Raw genomic sequence first — 21,294 nt, 5'->3', positions numbered from 1 at the left:
CCAAGGTCACCCAGTGAATTTCATGGCCAAAATGGGGCACAAACCTTGGTCTCCAGATTTGGAGTCCAACACTCAAACTACTATGCCACACTGGTTCATACATTGTATAAGGTAATAAGGTAATAAGTATGTACAATGTTTCAAATATAAACTTTGAATAAAATGTTATTTATGATGGCAAAACTTCTTACCTCTGTGAAGGACCCTTTATTTTTGTGGTCAAGAAGATGAATAAGTAAAACCCACAACTCCTTCACACAAAAGCAAGGGTAGTGGGAATTACTCAAAGCTTCAGGAGGCCTTACCTGTGAAAAATAAATTATTTTATGTAGAGATCACATCATAAAATTTTATATACTGTTCACCTTCCACATTTGTGAGTTTCACCTTCACGGATCTGATTGTTTGCACTATGTGCCCTGCCTCCACTACTGCCCTATGCCATTTTTATTACTTTAACAACACCGGTTTAACTGGGAGGAAATCACATTGGTGAAGTGGCTAGGCCTGGCCATGAATGCATTCCCTTGTTAGCTGTCTAATTAAAAATACTAATTGTAAGTCGCTCTGATAGCCTTTAGGGCGGGGTATAAATAACATAAATAATTAAATAACTCAGTTGTTGGGGAAGGGGATGGGGGAACATGATGACAGGGGGATTGCAAGGAAGGAGGATGAGTGTGTTTGGTTGCTTACGTGGGTGAGCAAGAGGGGGGTGGGATGAAGGCATTGTAAGAAGGGAAGCTATGTGTATGTCTTCATTCACTCAGACTGGCAGGAAGGTGGTTATGATGAGGGAGGCTGTGTGTGCTTTCTAATTTGTGTGGGTGCACAAGAAGTAATGAGATCACCAGCCATTGGTATCTGCCTTTGGAAGGAGTGAAGGGAAGTGCCTTTTACTTCATATTGAATTGGGAATATCCACATCACCACCATTTCATAATATGGGTGAAATTATTTGCAATCCCCCCCCCCCCCCCCGCATTTGCAGCAGGTCCTGAAATCGAACTCCTGGGTCAACAGATTAAGGAATATCTACTCTGTTAAAAACAGTTGAGATAATGTTATTGTTTGGACTTTCTAAGAATGGCATCGGCAAGATAAAGGCCCCACCTCAGAGGTGAGGAGCCCCCAAACCCTGCAAATAAATAAATAGATTAGCGTTCTGGGCCCCATCGGGTTCCCATCATGCTCCGTGCGCGCCCCCCGCGCGTGCACATTGAAACGCACTGGGGAACGTTTTAACCCCGGTGCGATAAATCAGGAGCAAGAAGATCAAGGGGAGGAGAAGAGAGATCAAAGTAGATTGAGACGGTCAGAAAACATCTCACAATTTTTAATGAGCTGCATCCTTACCTGTTCAAACAGTTTCTGGACAGTATTTTAGAGCTATTGCCTACAAGTTTTAAAAATTCCTGGAGAACAGGTGAAGGACTGGAAACATGGAAGCAGGCAAATGTAACCCCCATTTTCTAATGATAGCAAAATAAGATGGGTCCAGGAAACTCACCAGTCAGTCTGATGTAAAAATCATGATAAGGTTTTCATCCACTATGACAATGTGGTAAAATGCATATTGAATTCTACAATTCTTAGTTTGATACATTATTGGAGCCCTGACACACTACACAATTGTAACATTATGATTACAGTTTAACTACTCTGGCTGCATCCTAAGTAATCCTAGGGTTTGTAGTTTGGTAAAACACTAGAGCTCTCAGACTGAGAATTGTACATGCTCCTCTCTAAACTAAATTGTAGTTAAAGTGGAATAATAACACTCTAGGTATAACTATGTAGTGTGGCAGTGTCCCTGCTTTATCAACTACATTCAATGAATAATAGGCGTATGAAAAAGCTCTGGGGCACTCCATTCAAGACCTTCCTCCAGGCGGATTCGTAGGTGGAGGTTTTGAGTGGAGTGCTCTAGGGCTTTATCCTAAGCCTTATGCTATTTTGTTTTTATAGATGACCTAGATGAAATCACAAAAGGCTGCTTATCAAATCTGCAGGTGACACAGTTCTAAGATGGACAGTCAGCATCATAGAAGGCAGAAGCAAAATTTGACAGGAGCAGAATTTCAAAAGGCTGGGATGCTGTGCCCAAACCAGTAAGATGAAAATCATCAGATAAATTAAGGCAGTTCAAGATTGCATTTACTTTCTTTTTTAGCAGCCACATTGTACTACTGGGCTTGTATCCAGCTTGTGATCCATCCATAAAGGCAATGGTACTCAAAATCGTGGTCTGTGGATCAGTCCTGGTTGGCAGACCATCAGCTGTCAGTCCACCTTGAGTTTCCAGCAAAGAAAAAGTTATAACTAATGAGCACAAATATGGCACGGGTTCCTGGTACATGGATGGTTGGGTGTCAGGTGCATCCTGCACCATGGATTCTACAATGACTACATTGACTACAATCATCACAGACTAGATGACTGCCAAGATCCCATCCAACTCTGCTGTTGTGGAAGGTCCTCAACTCTTTTTTAAAATATATATAAAACACATATTCAAAAAGTAAACTCTAGAATTTCAAGTTTCATGACAATGAAGAATTGTTCCATATGGGAACATTTTTGTAGCATTGGCTTCATATGCATTTCATTCATGAAAGTTCAGATGAAAGCATGCAGATTATGGCTAAATAAAAAAAAAGTATCCAAACTAACTAGATTTCTGCTATTTAGATTTCTGTCACCATCTAACAAAGAACTCCAGTATCGCACATAATAGAACAAAATCACCATTTCTGTTCCAAAATAGTATAATGTTTCATGAATTGTTAGTCTGCCATCTTTAATGAAATTGATTTTACCTTGATCCACCAGCAGGTGGTATTGCAGTCACATTCAGTAAATGGATACCACTCCCATTTTCATAAAACATTTTTAAAACACACAACTTTCACACAATATGGCATCAGGTGTAACTACACAGTGTTTGATGTTCAATGGTGCACCCTTTACACAATTCAGTTACCTCCCCTATTTATTACAAATTATTAAAAAGTGTGCAGTTTTGAACATATGAAGGTAGCAGGTTGGGAACAAAATGGAGTGTATGAGAAAAGATGTTTTGAAACTTTAAAAGGTGCTCAAAGAAAGAGATTAGATTGCTAACATAGAGGCAAAATCATCATAATGTTCTTTTTAAGTGAGAAGCAGAGTCCTGAAATAAAAAATTCCTTTGGGCCTCAAATTTTTAGCATTGTAGTAATGTCAGTTGAGCATTTAGAAATATAGTTTAGGCATCCAAAGAAAAAGAGGCATGCAAAGTTACCAAGGGAATGTGAACAAGAAAAATTATGCATGAATAATTTTCACTGTCTTACAGTGCTAGAGATCTGGAGACTGAAGGAAAATTTTACTGTGGGAGTAAGATATAAGAAGTCAATGGGAAGTTAAATTCAGCTGGAAAAGAAATTCAGTACACCAACATATTCAATCACACAATTAAGAAATATTAAAACATATTTATAATAATAAATATACCTTTGTGTATCTGTTTGCTGACAAACTTATCAGATCATATAAGAGGTTTCCACAATGTTCTTCAAATAAACTTACATTGGTCAAATTTTCACCTGTTAAATTTGTAAACCTGTGAGCATACACAGTTTGCCCTAGGAAATATAAATAAAAGGAGAGGAGTTCATTCTTTGATAATGAATAATATTGACTTCACAATATAAGAACCAAGTCAGGCATTTTCAATTTAATCGAAAGAAAATTTAATAAGGAAAATTTCTTTACTCTGAATTTACTTCTAGTTTGAGCGCATCACATTTTGGCTGAAGGAAAAGAAATACTACAATGTAAAGTTAGATTAGTGCCACAGCCCTATTGTTGCTGTGGGCCTTCAAGTAGCTTCTGACTTATGGTCACCCTAAGTCATGGGGTTTTCTTGGCAACATTTCCTCTGAGGCTGAGAGCCTGTGACAGGCCCAAGTCACCCAGTGGATTTCATGGCCAAGCTGGGAATCAAACCCTGGTCTCCACAGTCACAGTCCAACACTCAAACCACTACACCACACTGGCCTGATTTTAATGACATGTCTGCTCCCACAATGATTCAAAAACAAATCAAGCTTTACCACAAAGCTTGGAAAAATTACGGTTTTGGACTATAATACCAGAATCCCCCAGCCAGCCGACTTCTTCCAAGCTCTGTTGAGGTGATATTTAAAAGGGGACCTTAACCGATGTACTATTGTTTGTCCACAGAGAATATGGGGGAAATTCTACATAAGGAATAATCAGGTTCTCAAGTCTTCTCCAGCTAAGCTACTTGGGACGTAGACATATCCTACATTTCTCCATCTCATTAATGCACGCTAATATGGAGGACCTACCCTTCCCTAGACAAATTATCAATGACCTGGATGACAGAATTGGAAGCATACTTATCAAATTTGCAGATGATACCAAATTAGGGGGAATAGCTAATACCCCAGAGGACAGGATCAAGATTCAAAATGACCTGAATAGACTAGAAAGCTGGGCCAAAGCTAACAAAATGAAATTCAACACGGAGAAATGTAAGGTATTGCACTTAGGGAGGAAAAATAAAATGCACAGATATAGGATGGGTGACACCTGGCTGAATGAAACTACGTGTGAAAGGGATCTAGGAGTCCAAGTAGACCACAAGTTGAACATGAGTGAACAGTGTGATGCGGCAGCTAAAAAGGCCAATGCTATTTTAGGCTGCATCAATAGAAGTATAGTGTCTAGATCAAGAGAAGTAATAGTGCCACTGTATTCTGCTTTGGTCAGGCCCCACCTAGAATATTGTGTCCAGTTCTGGGCGCCACAATTCAGAAAGGACATTGAGAAACTGGAGCGTGTCCAAAGGAGGGCGACAAAAATGGTGAAAGGTCTGGAAACCATGCCCTATGAGGAACGACTTAGGGAGCTGGGGATGTTTAGCCTGGAGAAAAGAAGGTTAAGAGGTGATATGATCGCCCTGTTTAAATATTTGAAGGGATGTCATATTGAAGAGGGAGCAAGCTTGTTTTCTGCTGCTCCAGAGAACAGGACCCGGAACAATGGATGCAAGCTGCAGGAAAAGAGATTCCACCTGAACATTAGGAGGAACTTCCTGACAGTTAGGGCTGTTCGACAATGGAATGCACTCCCTCGGAGGGTGATAGAGTCTCCTTCCTTGGAGGTCTTTAAACAGAGGCTGGATGGCCATCTGTCAGGGATGCTTTGATTTGGATTTCCTGCATGGCAGGGGGTTGGACTGGATGGCCCTAGTGGTCTCTTCCAACTCTATGATTCTATGATAAAGAATCATCTGAACACTGAATGTGCAGACATCATGCACACTGGTTTCAGTTATAAGTTATTTCATTTTTTCTTCTTCAAGGCCACCTAAGGCCATCTACTTCAAGGCCACTTGAAGGCCACCTGCTTTCATCAGGTGCACTGATTCAAAATGAAGGGCCACAGCAATAAGGTAAAAAACTATGAGGGGAGGGGACCTGAAATGGAACTGAATAAGAGAAGAACCAACAAGCTGGATGGAGAGGCCTGAATTAGAGCCAGCAATGCTTTTTTACGGCTTTCTACCTCACTGCTCTTGTGTCCATGTGGTAACCTCGGCTGTTCAGTCATAAATGACCATAAATAACCATAGCCATTTCTTCTCTGAACCTATAAAAATAATAATCCTGCTTCTCCCTTCAAGCCATCTCAAAATCCAAGGTGAGGTTTGATACTCTGAGGAAAATCCAATTATAGGCAATGTTAATTACTTTTTCAAATCTGAACATATTAATTTACGGACATTAACATATGTAATTTAAAACAGTACATAAAAGTTTACTCAGTGTAAAAGTTATGAAATTAAGACTAAAGGTCTAAATTTTATGGTAAAAAATAGAATTTGTACTCATAAGAATAGCAGGTAGACTCAGAATAAGGAAGAATGAAGACAGGAAGAAGGAATGTCAACAATCTTAGGTCCAAAACACACTGCAGAAATAATCCAGTTTGAGACCACTTTAACTGCCTTGGCTCAATGACAGGGAATTCTGGGAACTGTAGTTTTGTGAGACATTTAGCTTTCTCTACCAGAGAGCTCTGGTGCCATAATAAACTCCAGTTCTCAGGATTCACTAGCACTGAGCCATGCAGTTAAAGTGGTCTCAAACTAGATTATTTCTGCAGTGTTTTTTAGACCATAGATAAATGGTTGGCACCATATTGCATATTACTAGCAGAAAACATGATAGACTTGAAACAATGACTAAAGAAAGTCAAAGATGAAAATTCAAAGGCAGATTTAGTGCTGAACATAAAGAAAACTAAAATAACATCCGTGGAAGAAATACATAAATTCAACCTAGACAATGAGGAAATAGAAGCAGATAAGAGTCCTGTGCCTAGGATCAAATATTGATCAGAAAAGTGACTGCAGTCAAGAAATAAGACTAGGGATGGAAAGGGCAGCTATGAAAGAACTAGAGAAGACCCTAAAGTGTAAAGACATAAAACTGAGCACTAAAGTCAGAATCATCCAAGCCACTGTATTCCTACATTGGACAGTGAAGAAAACGGATAAGAAAATAATCAACTAATTTGAGATGAGGTACCGGAGAAGAGTGCTAAGGATATTGTGGATAGCCAAAAAGACAAGCAAATAAGTCCTTGAACAGATCAAACCAGAAATCCCCTTGAAAATCAAGATGATGAAACTGAGGCTGTTGTATTTTGGCCACATCATGAGAAAGCCTGGCTCACTCAAAAATACATTAATGCTTGAAAAGGTGGAGGGCAGCAGAAAGAGTGGTGGATCATATGCCAGATGGATAGACTCAATCAGGAAGATCACAGACATGAATCTACAGGAACTGAGCAGAGCAGTGGAGGATTGGGGGGGGGCTTGGAGATGTCTCATCTACAGGGTACTATGGGTTGGGGCCAACTTGAAGGCAGTTAACAATGAACTACTATTCTAAAACTTATTTCCATTGTCAGAAACTATGTAAAGCTTGTTACAGGACTAAAATATGTATCTATTGTTTCTAGCTAAGAAAATGGTGAGAAGATTAAACTGCAAATGAGATTATCTACAGGGCAGTAAACAAAGACTTTATTACTTGGGATTGGAAACAGTATATAGAAAGCAAAACTACCAAAAAGAAACAAAAAACAGTACAAACCAATTTGTTATCTTCAGACAAAAGATAGTGGAAATGAACACGGTTGGATTAAGACATGTACGTTGAGTCTCCTCATACGGCGAGATTTGACCTTCCTGCTCTAGAGCTTTACACCACCCAAAAGGACTGTAATTATAACTATAAAAAACAAGTACACACAAGTCTGTTCTGGCACACCCAAGTACTGTATCTTAAGATGGTGTGTATACCACAGCACTGAGAAGAATATCCTCTGTTGCTAAAAGTGGTGTGCTTGTGTAGTACAGTGGGCCCTTGGTATCTGCTCGGGTTTGGTTCCAGGACCTCTCATGGATAACAAAATCCATGGATGCTCAAGTCCCATTAAATACAATAGCACAGAAAAACGGTGTCCTTTATATAAAATGGCAAAATAAAACTTAGGTTTTTTGGCATTGATATATTTTTAACATATTTTCAAGACGTGGATGCTTGAATCCATGGATAATAAATCCGTGGATATGGCAGACTGGCTGTACAATAATTCAGTTAACTGCAGTAACAAAGCCCTCAATTACTACCATTGCTACTTTGACATTTTGGACCTGAGATGGGCTGCCTCAAATTTATGTGGCAGCATAAGCTAGACAAATTATTATTTTCTTCCTCATCCCATGTGAAAGCTGCATCACCCAGGCACAGATGGAAGGTATCAGCAGGCTTTGGAACACTGCCAGATATACAGAAATCCAAAAAAAAAAAAAAAAAGGGGGGGGGGACAGCTCAATAAGAACTAAATGCTGACTAGCTGTTGAGGGGCAAATGTCAACATTTGGGTGAGGAGGAAAAAAGAATAGTTTTCTATGTTGCAACACTGTGCTGCAGATCTTGCCTTTAAAATTAAAAAAACAGTAGACGTCTGTATGTAATAAAAACAATAGGATTAAAAATTAGACACTGTTGCAGAGTACTATTCTGTTCTGCTGTCTTGCTGTTCAACTGCAATCCTAGGCACCTTTCTCTGGGATTAAGTCCCATGTGACTGACACAAGTGAAGAGCTATTTCTGACTAAACATGCAAGTAAATACTGCACAGTTAAAACTTAATTCTTATATGTGCTTAAATATTTCATAGTTTTATGAGATGGACAGGAAAATGTGGAAGGAGGAGAGGACTCAGCAGCTAAGATTGACAGACTTCAAGATCCACACTGAATGGTCTCTGGCTGCCATCGGTCATTTTAAAACAGAGCCTGTTAAACAAGGCTTTTTAAAAAAGTGTTCTTATTGCCTATAGTGGCCTGAAAGTTTGGGAAGAATACTTACCAAGTCAAGTTTTGATATTTCAGTACATTTAGGATTTGGAACAACAGGGTGGAAGTAGGAGATACTGACTTCAGTATTTTCTCCACATTCTGGAGTGTGTATATATGAACTAATAGATAAACTTCCCAATATGTCTCTGTTGGTGCTGTGATTTTAAATATAATGATGATGTTGGCTTCCACCTTTACTCATAAATTAAATTCAGCGTTATGCTGGAACACTAAAAAGCTGGCACATTTGCAAGGACATTTTACCAAAATGGGTCAGATAAAAAAATGCTTACACAAAGCAATCGGTTAGAATTTTCATTGAAATCAATAGGACAAAAATACATGTTAATTGGTTTAAGATATATTCTAGACAGATGCGTTGACCTTTTAATTGTTTTAGAAATTGAGTTTTGCCATGAAAAGAGAAGGGTAAATTGAGTGATATGTGATGGACAGGTATAGATGAATGGATTCGGTTATTAACTGATCAAAATGTCATGGTATATACAGATCTGAGACTAGAAAGATGACTGAACAACTGGAATGAAATAGATGACTACTGAAATGAATTTATTGCTGATACAGGAATGAGAAAACTCTTATAGATGATAGAATTATTATTACTGTTATCATTAATTTATATCTTGCCCTCTTCACAATTCTGGGACTCAAGGAGCTTTACAAAAATTAAGAACAGATACAATTAAAATATGTCATCAATAAAACACACAAAAAGTGGAAACATAAATGATCAATGAACACTTTTTAAAAATATACATATGAAAGTAAGAAATATGAGCTGTAAACAAAGCCCACTAACAGGGAAATGTGCCTAGGATTGAAGCTGAATAGCAAGATAGCTAATTCATTTTTAACAAGGATCTTATTTTGAAATTGGCAAGGTTGAATAACACAATGAGAAAAGGACTCTTAGTAACAATGAGGACTTTTAAATAACAATTATTAAAAGCTTTTCCCCATAAATAGTCAGTTCCCAAAGGCCTATCAAAACAAAATAAGTCAGACTAGCTTTTCTATGAAAGGAGTTCCAGAGCCTTGGAAAAGCCATTTGAAAAGGTTCTCTCCTGCATTCTCAGCAGATGTGCCTGGGAAAAGGTCAGATCTGAGATTAGCACTTCCTGTGAAGATTTCAAAACCTGGACATGTTTGTATGGTCCTTCAGCTAACCTCAACTGAGTGCTCAACATAACCAACCCTTTGAAGTGTGCCTTTTCCAGATTGCACAAGAAAGCAGTCTCTTCAGTTTGGTAGAAAAAGCAAAAGATGAGGATATTAGCACGCGGTCCTTGATACTCCCTCACACTAACCCTAATGCCTCTACTGAGGGAGGCAAGCTAAAAACCCAACTAAATAAATAAATACTAAATCCTCTTAGGATGTAACCTGCGGATTAGAATAAGACTGTGCTAGGAATAAAAAGCCCAAAAAAATCACAGAAAGTGATCAAGAATGAAGAAACATTGAACTGATAAAACAACCAACCTGAAAAGAACATAGAGAAAATAATGGAGAGTACACAGTAATCTATAATTTGGTGTCCCTGCTAGGCTATTGGCAGCCTACTAGGCTAGTGTTTTAGTAATTATTTGCACATGCACATTGATTGAAAGAAATGTAACCTCTGGGGAAAAAACCCACAAAGATTGCAGAACAGGCAAGAAGCAGACCTACTTGGCATCTTTTCACCAAGAAGATGAAGAATTTCCAGCACTGACCAATGGATGTCCAAGTGAAGATGCAGCAAATGCCACGAAGGTGGAAATAACTAGAAAAAAAAGGGGGGGGGGATAGAAAGAGCAATTGTCAATTATATACAAAAAAGACTGCTTGTAAGCTAATATTCCTTCTACAGTTGAAAAAGAATGACTTGGAATGCAGAACTGTAAACTGACTTTTGCTTTTTTAATTTGATGTGTTACAAATGGAATCAAAATTCATCAGACTGCTTCTTCAATAACACTTTTGTTTGTCAGAGGATAGGTCTGCAACAATTACTGGAGATAACTATGGAAATTCTCCATGTGTTGCTGGTCTTTGTAACTAGATCAAAGTTATCTTGCTGATGAGAGATACCTGGATATACTCTACTCCACCTGCTTTTTCATTTGAACATAGGGAAATGTACCCTGCAAGCCTCCCACTGATCCTTTCACGGATCAAACTGGGACTGATCATATGGTGGGTTAGATCCATGGGTCATTTACTAACCTAAGGGATACGTATGAATGACATTCATTTTTTAACAATGGTCCACCGTTTTGGCTTACACTTGGGGTGAGTAAAACGCATCTCTGCCCCTGACCATCTCACTCTCCAGGCTGTGTGAACTGCTTCCTGTAAGGCCTTTTCAGACAACACAGTTATAGTGTAACAATTCCACTTTTACTGCTACGCTTAACATCCTCCCAGTATCCTGGGATTTTCTATTTTAATAGGGGGTATTTAGAATTGTGAGCCAGAAATCTTTAGCACCTCTGCAAACTACAGATGAAGGGCCACAGCAATAAGGTAAAAAAACTATACTCCAGGATTCCCTAAGATGCAGCCTAGAAGCCACAACAGTGTAGTGTGAAAGGGCACATGGAAGCCTACAGGACAGGAAATTTACCTTTTACGTAGGTTGCATATGCTCTTTGGACATTATTATTTTCTTCTCAAAATGAGAAGTGGACTTCTGGACCTTCTGGTAAGGGATGCAGGGGTAAAGAATTGGCCCCCACATCCAATGTGGCTGCCTAGCCTGGTTTTGCTTCCCCTAACATGTTTATACATAAAAAACAAATAAACAAACAAAAAACAATTAAAACCTTTGCTTGAGGCAGAATGGTGAATGCTCCCAAAACACAACTAGGAAGTTCATGTAAATGTCCAGCATGCAGCGTCAAAGAATGGAGTTCCTCAACAAGCAAGGAAGGCAGCTGTGTTTCTTGTTTCTGATATGGATGGATTAATTCATCCTCTTCTATTCCATATGGTTCCAGATACCTGAATAAATGCATTAATATATATTGTATCATATTAACATCAGTAAATAAACAGGAGAAAATTAAAGAACTATTTCTAATAGCTCACCTGAAGATGAACATTTTCACATACTGTAGAAATTCAGTACACTGCTTTCTGATATTATGGGCCTCCCAGTGAAGGTGTGCAGCTTGACCTGATAATAAGACAATTAAGAGTATGATCTTTTATATGCTATACTAATGCCACAGGGGAAACACTCTTAGTGCAAACGGTCATAAAAGGAAGACAACATGAATTAGAATTGATGGAACATCCTTAACTTTTCTTGCTTGCAAAATAAAAATATGTCTCTTATTTATTAGGTCATCTCTGCATTGAATTCTGTTCCAGAAATGTAGAGATGAACAAACGGCCATTTAAATAAGTAACACACTCCCAACAACTCTATCATGACATGGAGAAAACCATGGAGAAACCCAATCTATTTAGTGGTATGCTGCATGGAAACATTCCACTAATTTGGAACTTATGAAGTCTTCTGATGTCCACAAAAGTCTACTTCAAATAAAGTTTGTCAGCCTTTAAAGTGTCAGAAAACCACTTCAGTGTTTTTGTTGTAACAGATTAATACAGCTATTCTCTGTTCCAGCTCACTATATGGAGTAATTGGTGGCAGTCAGAATGTCCACATTACATCTTTGTGAAAAACAACTACAGAGAAAAAAATGGCAACAGAATTGCATGAAAAAGCTAAAGTAAGAATGGAGTTTGGGCAAGGAAGCTGTGGCTCAGCAGACATCTCAGGCTTCCCAGCCCCAATTTGGAGGTGAGAAGAGACTAGTTACAGTTAATCAGATACTTGTAAATCTACTGTAGTTCTTTTTGCTACAATTGGGATGTAACTTATTTACACTATGATTGTAATGTAACCATAATAATTTCACTGCTCATGGTGTAACAGTTTCAGTTACTTTTAAAATTACTGTACTGTATAGGGAACTTTGTGTTCTGCACCACAAGCTAGGGTTTATAGCATTTTGATGGCCTATTTTAAAAGTAACCCAGTGAACACAATTTCAGGTACTGTACTTTTGAAAAACAAGACAGAGTTACTTTTAAAAATGGTGTGTGTGTGTGTGTGTGTGTGTGTTGGAACTGTAACTAATTGTGTTGTAAAAGCAACCTAAGCTCTGAAATTCCCTCTGCTGGTGCTACATTCAACACAATCATAGAAGCAGTAGAGAGTTTGGGTTTGTCATATTACCTATAAGAACATTTATAAATATTCTTTATAATTTTACACTTGCCTACTTAGAATGTGAAAATTAGAGTAATAGCAAGAAGAAAAAGATACTAAAATTCCAAATATTTGTCATCAGTTTAGCTAATACATCAATTAGAAATGTTTGAGGAGAGACCAAAATCAACATTCAGGTTTTTTGGGGGGAAGAGGCAAAGTTTTTTTCCAGCTGGTTTATTGTGATCGCTGTAACTGCACAATATTTATTTTTTTAAAGACTCACAGTTTTAAACAGCTAAATCTTGCGAGTAATTTCATGAACACAACACAGAGCAACTTAAGTCTTACGCCTGTCATATTATTACTCTATCTCCTCCTCAGGTTAAAATGAGAATAAGACAAGCTACATTTGTTTTAAATGAAGGTGTTTTTCTAAACTCTAGAAGTACTGCCAAACATAAATATTTTTTTAAACTTACCAAAGTCATTTAATTGAATGAGATTTTCCAGTTTGTGGATTTGCTGCCTATCCAAAAGGAAAGTGGGAGATGTTTTTAGAAACACATTTATACAAGTAGCAAACTCTGAATCTGAAGAACATTTTTGTCTCACAGAAATAAATGAGCAGCTTCAGCACACTGGGGTTAAAAAGTCAACCAATGGTTGTAACCAAATTGGACAAAGGATTGGATTGGGAGGTGGTTCTCTGGGTTTCAGAGGGATTGGAAAAGATGGCTCTCTTGGCTACTTCTTCACCAGAAGGCCTATACCCCAGCATTCTTCACAAAGAGCCCTTGCATTCTTGATGGGATTTGGAGTTTAGACCCAACCCAATGTCCTCAACATAGACTTTGCAGAGGTCACCAAGCATCTACTATGAATTTTCCAGTCCTCTGGGTACTATTAAATTGACTTGTGACAGTAGAGTCACCAACAAGGTTATGCAACTTTTTGTAACCAGGCTGCAGCATTGCCCAAATCTTCAACTTTACTCAAACAAAATGACAGCCACAGCTAATCATACAGAACAGGTGTAAGGTGCCTTTTACAGGAAATGCCAGTTAATAAGCAGGCAGATCCATTTTGCAGTACATGCAATTTTCAAATGTCAAACTATTCTGAAACGAAGCCTCATCTAATAGTAATAGAGATGCTAAATAGATAGCTATGGTCAAGACTAGAAGTAAAAGGAAAGATGATTTCACTCTAGGGCGAATACAATTTATGAAAAGAACCCCATCCACAAGAATCCAATAAACTACAGTCCATATTACCACCTAGTGAAAAGTAGAAATATTTCAGAAACTGGGGGACCTCATTGAAAACACACTCACTTTGTTCCCTTCCACTCTGATTTATACAGTTCACCAGCCCACAGACACAATTATGGCAGAAATCTCCCTCTGCAAAGGCATACCCCCTTCTCAGCAGGTTTGTTTCCAGAGTCTGGCTGAAGAGAAAATTGGCAAAAATATAAAATGGCTACAAGGGGCAAGAAGAGGACAGCATTTGCAGATTAGATTCAGTGAGTAGAGAAAAGCAAAGTGTAACCCACGTGCCTTCAGTTCTCCCCCAACAAATTCTTCTTGGAATTTGCAGCAAGAAGTAATGTCTCATAGACATTTTCACCCTTAAACAACTTAGATTCTCCTACTCACCCACAAACTAACAATTAACATACCTGTAAATTCATCCATGCCGATATGTGTATGTGTACCCGCATGCGCATGCACACAGACACAAAACTCCCCAAAGTCATTTCTGAAAACTCAATGAATGAGGCAAACAATAAAATTTAATCCTATTTCACTTCAAAGAGCAAACTTTATGAAAGCCTAATAATCTTCCATTGATATTGGAGCAAGTTATTGAGCACTTAATTTTGACAGGCAGACTCTCCAGGAATTGTCAAAATGACATCACAGAAAACAGCATATCCACTAAAAGTGTTAAGCAACTTCTTGTATGCATGCTGCAGCACAGATCAAGATTTCAATTTTATTTAGCCATCTTCTTAAGTGGGAAACAAAGGCTGCCATTCCACACAAATTACTACAATTGTCTAGTCCCAGATAGCCACATTTTAAGTCTACCCTGGTATCAAGCTTAGCCTGAAAGCCCATTAATAAATCACCCTGCATATTTTATATTAATTTTCTGGGACTGACATGATAGGACCTAAGAATATCCTTCAGACCAAAGTTTAAATAATTTTTTTAAAAATCCAAAACCAAAAATCAGCAATGCTGTAAGAACTAAGTAAATAAATGGTAAAGGTACCAGGTCATGACTGATCTTGGAAGCCAAGCAGGGTTAGCCCTGATTAGTACCTGGATGGGAGACCAGAAGTGAATACCAACCAGGTACTGTAGATTTTAGAGGATGGAATGGGCAAAAATGAGTATTCCTTGCCTAAGAAAGCTCTGTGAAATTCATGGGGTCACCATAAGTTTATAGGGGATTTTGAAGGCACGAAAAGCAAGAAACCTAAGCAAGAAAAAGGATATACTTAAAAACAAAGGCCTTCAAACATGTGGCATCTGGAAACTACCAAAAACTGTCTACAGTGCTCCCTCGGGTTACGAAATTAATTCGTTCCGCGGCCGCTTTCGTAACCCGAAAAGCCTTCGTAAGCCGAAATGCCATAGGCGCTAATGGGGAAAAGCCGCGATTCCGTGTGAAATAGCGCCGAAAAGCACCAAAAATTTTTTCGTAACCCGAAAAAACATTCGTAACCCGGAACAATTATTTCCTATGGGATTTTTTCGTATCCCGGAAATTTCGTAACCTGGGTATTTCGTATCCCGAGGTACCACTGTATAGGGTAGCTATGATACAGTAACTGAGTACAAATCAAGAGTAACTATATCACAATAAAACTTTATATGGATCGTACAGAAATGGAGTAGGAGGAAGTTCTCAGACATCATTAACCTTTTTTTAAAGAAAATCAAAATACCACCCATGCAACTGACAATATGACTAAGGAAGGGTTATACACATGAGGTTAGTTCCATTCTAATCTCATTTACTCAGAAGAAAATGTACTTTCTGCAGATGGACATATCTAGATACCACACAGAAATGTCATCAACAATGTGCTTTTGTATTTAGAACCATTTAAGTGTTGTTAAAAGTCAAGTTAAAAAGACAGAATGATGACAAGAGGTAAAAACAATTTATCTAATACAGGTATTAAAACAGCATACCAGCAATGATTAAGAACTCAAAAATTCTTGGCAAGCAGCCAATGAGGACATTTATTGGTCTGCTTGTTGGCTTTACATCCTGCTTTTCTCCCAAGATTGGATTTGAGGCAAAGTAATCACAATATGGTCCTCCAGATGTACACCTGCCTCTGTATCTTTTACCAACTAAGCTACTGGTGCCCCATTTCAGTTCTCTTGGAGAAAAATATACCAAGGGCCAAGACTATGCTGCAACAGGTTTACAGATACAGAGAAGAAGTTAAGGAGAGAGGACACTATAAAGCAGGTGCCAAAAGAAAAGAAGAAATGGATGGTAAATCAGAAGTGATCTGCAGTGAATGTGAGGTCCAGAAGGTGAGTGTTACAGATTTGGAAATATATGTTCACAGACACTTATAGCCTTACAATTCCTCCATTTGCACTGTGTGCCGCACTATGTTCTACTCTTCCTAGAGGTACAGATGAACAGTAGATTCAACCATGACAGGGAACGAAGTTGTGTCTAATTGCATTATTTTCCCGAACAGGTGAACAGAAAAATATGTACAGGATCAACATGGAGAGAAAAAGAAAGTTATATAAATTTGAGGAGGCAATTTATAGGGTACTTTGGACAGTGGGATGGGGAGAAAGGAATCCAGTTAATAGGGCTCTTTTAAACTTTCCTATTACACTAAAATGCCTCTCACAGGATTTATCCATGTCTGCACATAAAGGCTTGTCATTATAACAGAAGTCTAACATACAGTTGCCATAGATAAGCATCCATTCCAGTGATTTCAGATGTGAGAACCCGCACAAAACAAATAAAAAACCAAAACACACACATACACACAAAGACGCAGGAAGCAAAATCCAGAGATATTCTTAAGAGGCTAAGCATCAACAAACCACCTGGAATGCTATTTGGTGCAAAAAAGGGGGGGATGTGATTCAGTGTAACACTGTTTCTTCATTATCCTCATTACTGGTTATTCTAAGATGTCATCTCCCCTGCTGCCATTGAGGTATACATTGTATACCTCATAAAGAGACGGTGTGACAACTGAATTTATGAGGTCAAGTGATGCAATAGTGAACAACAGTCCCTCGCTAAAACTTCCAAGTAGAGATAGCAGGTCCAGGAGAGAACGGAGATAAACAAGTGTGAAGGCAAATGGCACTGAATAAAGCTGAAAGAACTATTGGCATGGAAATAATATATCCTGCCCTTGTATTCTGTGCTGCATGGACAATTGGCTACTTCTACTCCAACTGTTCTGCCATGACCTCTGTAAATTGGTAATAATAATTTATTTATATCCCGCTCTTCAGCCAAGGCTATCAGAGCGGCTTATTTAACATGGTTTCTTTTAAGTCTAAACCTGTGTGGTATAGATCAGGTGTAGCATAGTTGGAGTACTTCACTGGGTACCAGCAACTACCAGATGCAATGTTCAGTTTTCTGAGAAAGCACATGGGAACCAAACTGCACATCACTGACACCAGGCACAACTGGTATTTCACTGCATCCTTTGCCTTTAGTGAGATTATGCTCACTTCTGATTATAGCCTTAAAATGTTCTCTGTGCAAAATGTGTTTTCCATACTGTGAGTGTTTCTTTACATTTTGTTGTCTTATACTTGGAAGATGGGATTGGGATTTGCCTTGCTAGGATTCTATCTGCCTGCTTTTCACAAAGCTTGGCAATGATGGAATAAGTTGTATATTTCCAGCAATACATTCTGAAGCTCCTATTCCTATACTGGTGCTGCGTAGAGAGGTTACTGGAATATGTGTCAGAGGGCAATGCCATGCTTAATGGTATTATTGCCAAGATATATGGTTCTCCCACAATGTGTACCACACTTTTGTTTCACAGTCATCCTCTACCTGTGCTGCCTCAATTAGTAAAGTGGCTGCATTGCTGTTGTGGATGTTACTTCTATGCACTTTGGCTGGGCTGGCCAAATGTTGTCTTGCTGAAAGTGTACAGAATTTGCCTATGGCAAAATACAGCCATCTTGCCCTGACCACAGGAACACACTGTAAGGGTTCTATGCAGTTACTTGGAAGAAAGCCTCCTTGGACTAGTGTAGCTTAGCTTGCAAACATGGATTCAGCTGGACTGGACTTTGTGTGCCTGTGCATATGTGCGTACACCCTGTGTGATAAAAATAACTGCCTACAGTATTAAGGACCAATAACAATATACTGGAGACCCAGCATCGTGTAGTGGTTTGACACTCGATTATAACTTTGGAGACCAGGGTTTATTGGCCATGAAAATGCACTGGGTGACGCTGGGCAAGTCACACACTCTCAGTCTCAGAGAATGGCACTGGCAAACCCCTTCTGATGAAACGTGTCAAGAAAACCCCACGATAGGATCGCCATAAGTTGGAAACAACTTGAAGTCACACAATACACATACAATATACTAGGCCCAAATGTTTGACAGACCAGAACAAAGCCCCCAAATCCACACACAAGCAATGCCATAGGTTCTACAAATGAATAGTAATTTTGGAACAACAGTTACAGTGTAGTAAAAGAGTAAAAAAAAAAATCATACCTAAATAATCCAAAGAGAAGTGTACAAGACTCAACTAAAGCAGTTTCAGTGACCCACTGAAAACCAAATAATTCCACAGTGTCTTCCTCATAATCAGTTGGAAAAGGGTCTAGTCCCAGCAAAATCCTGGAGAAAAGAAAAGCTAACATAAGCCAGTTTCTTGGAAGAACACCATAAATCTATACAATGTATGACTAGTAATATTTCATCAACGTATAATAACTTTACTTTCAATGAGTGGTCATTCACATACCCAACTGTCCCAATTCGGCAGGGAAAGTCCCAAATAACCCTCCATCATCTCACTTTTTCAACAGCTTTTAAAATATCCCAGTTTATCTCTCCTTCTCCCATCTTACATCAATTGCTTAAATTGAATACAAAGAGTAAAAGTAGTTTACATACAATTCACTTAGCAGGGTGGGAAAGAAAGGGGGCAATCTTGCTCTTCCATGTAGACTCAGGCAAAAGCAAACAGTAGCATCCTCTTCTAGCTTGTTTGTTTTTCTTCATTAATAACAATATTTGCACCTTGACTATACTCTAATGAGTCATGATTTTCATCTATAAAATATTGGAGGGTAGCTGTCCGTGTAACACAAAGTAACTGTCCTTTGACAAAAAAATAAAACACAAAGCAGCATTTCCTCTGAAATCAGCTTCCAAATGTGTCTGACAAGCTCTGGTAGATGGTAAGAAATTTAAGCCAGAAATAACACAGGGCACATATACTTGTAGTGTGAACTGATCCTTTCATCTTGGTTTAAGAGATAAGGAGAATTACACCTGAAAGGCTTCAGGTGCTCTAAAGCATCACACATTACTAACAGGAGTGTGATTGCTACAGATGTTTTTTTCCACCCTATGGTAAGGCAGTTGTAATGAACCAGTCCCACAGATTGCACAATAACTTCTCAAAACCAGCGCTGCCTTTCCCTTCAGTCATGGTACTGCCCACAGGGTCAGCATCTCAACACATTACTGGTGCATCATAAAGTCCATACAGAAGGAAAGAGTTCTTTTCAGCAACTGACGTGCCACATCAGTAATGTTAAGAATTGGTCCCCCAAACACACAGCTCAAACAAAAGCCAAAGACACTAATGGGATCACTGTGGCACACAGCAGCTGTTAGAAGAAACTAATTAAACATTCCTAATTCTCAGTCCTGAACATATATATACACACACACTCACACAGGGGATTCTAATACTACTCAAAGTAATTATGCCAATGAAACATTCTCAGTAAAATTAAGCCAGCCCAGTAAGTTTGGATTTTTTCATCTCCAAGATAAAAGTCCCAGGAGAGACATTTCAAGTTTTACATACCTCTTAAAAGACCCACTTGCTAAGTAAGAATCAGGAGAAAAGCTTTTCCCTCCATTTCGAAGGTCTGAAGCACAGGAGAAGCGGAAGAGCCTGGAGGATTGCCCCTCCACTTCCATCGCCATCTCTAAGCTCTCCGGGAAAGATGAAGGCAGCGAGGAAGCAATGAAATCATCATCCATTGTTTACGTTCCTCCCTGGAATAAGACAGTATGTGGGTTGTTTTGTTTTGAAGTGCTCAGTTTTCTGATGATAGGATTGTCCGAACTATATTTTTCATATACTGAACTAGAACATGAAATCAAGCCCAACACATTCCTGGAAAACACTTACTAATATTTCAAATAACATTACGCTTTCAAACCATCTGAACACATAGGAATCCCAATGCTACAAACCTTTAATTCATGGGTGGATAAACTGTAGCTGTTCAGCCTTTGCAAGGCCTTTGTTGCAACCTTGCGACTTGATCCAGATTCCACCCAGGATCCCACAGATAGGATATTGCGATGGCCTGGAAAATCTGGATGGTTAAATAAAGAATGCAAAAGATATTCAGAAAATTTTCCAATGTTATTGCCTCCTTTCCTCTACGTGTTGTTGTTCCTGTGTGCCTTTTCAACCCTAACACAAACCTATCACAAGGTTTTCATGGCAAGGTTTGTTCAGAGGCTCTGAGGCTGACACCTGTGCTATTATTATAATATTTATTTTGTTGCTGTTGTTGGCTGCCTTCAAGTTGTTTCCAACGTATGGTGACCCATAGGGTTTTCTTGGCAAGTTACATTAGAAGGGGTTTGCAACTGCCATCCTCTGAGGTTGAGAAAGTGTGACTTGCCCCAAGTCACCCAATGGGTTTCCATGGCCAGGTCAGGATTCGAATCCTGGTCTCACAATGTCCTAGTCCAACACTCAAAGTACTACACAACATTAAAGCCAGTACACCCCTTATTTATTTAGACTCCTTTTTCCCCAGTTTGGAGCTGAAAAGTCCAAAACACACTGCAGCAATAATCCAGTTTGAGACTGCTTTAACTGGCTTTGCTCAATGTTAGGGAGTTCTGGGAACTGCAGCTCTGTGAGACACTTAGCCATCTCTTTCAGAGAGATTCTGGTGCCACAATAAACTACAGTTCCCAGGATTCCATAGCATTTGAGCCATGGCAGTTAAAAGTGGTGTCAAACTGGATTATTTCTGCAGTGTGTTTTGGACCAAAGTTGCTTACAACATAGGGTTTTTTAAAAAAAAAATATATCACAAAATACAAAAGTTAAAAAGAGACTAAAATGATCAAAAACTTAAAACTAGTTGAAACACAAATCATCAAACCAGACAAACACACATGCACATGTTCTTAACAATTGGTACATTGCTTAGGTGGGAGGACTGTCTAAACAAGAAAGTATTTACTGTACTTGTTTTGGGGGGGAAGTAGAGAGGGTGCCAGTCTAACATCTCTGAGAAGGAATGACAAGGTAGAGAGTGCAGATTTACAGCTGCAATACTACTCTGAGAACTTATTTGTGCA

The 21,294-nt window shown here is 38.8% G+C and overlaps 1 protein-coding gene across 2 annotated transcripts in view; it reads right to left on the bottom strand.

Moving 5' to 3' along the window:
• MMS22L (MMS22 like, DNA repair protein) overlaps nt 1-21,294 on the bottom strand; it is a 97,430-nt gene that overhangs the window by 75,099 nt on the left and 1,037 nt on the right. For both annotated transcript variants that reach the window (XM_042470337.1, XM_042470329.1), the window contains exons 2-10: nt 20,164-20,288; nt 19,769-19,962; nt 18,439-18,564; nt 13,154-13,200; nt 11,540-11,627; nt 11,275-11,452; nt 10,139-10,232; nt 3,496-3,626; nt 192-305 (exon numbers count right to left, since the gene is read on the bottom strand). In XM_042470337.1, the coding sequence (XP_042326271.1) occupies nt 192-305; nt 3,496-3,626; nt 10,139-10,232; nt 11,275-11,452; nt 11,540-11,627; nt 13,154-13,200; nt 18,439-18,564; nt 19,769-19,947 (957 nt within the window). In that variant the 5' untranslated portion in view covers nt 19,948-19,962; nt 20,164-20,288. The remainder of the gene's footprint in view (nt 1-191; nt 306-3,495; nt 3,627-10,138; nt 10,233-11,274; nt 11,453-11,539; nt 11,628-13,153; nt 13,201-18,438; nt 18,565-19,768; nt 19,963-20,163; nt 20,289-21,294) is intronic.

Source organism: Sceloporus undulatus, chromosome 1 (genome assembly GCF_019175285.1).
Source record: "Sceloporus undulatus isolate JIND9_A2432 ecotype Alabama chromosome 1, SceUnd_v1.1, whole genome shotgun sequence".
Classification (NCBI taxonomy): domain Eukaryota; kingdom Metazoa; phylum Chordata; class Lepidosauria; order Squamata; family Phrynosomatidae; genus Sceloporus; species Sceloporus undulatus.
The sequence above is the reverse complement of the archived record's forward strand: the minus strand, read 5'-3'. Positions and strand labels throughout refer to the sequence as shown.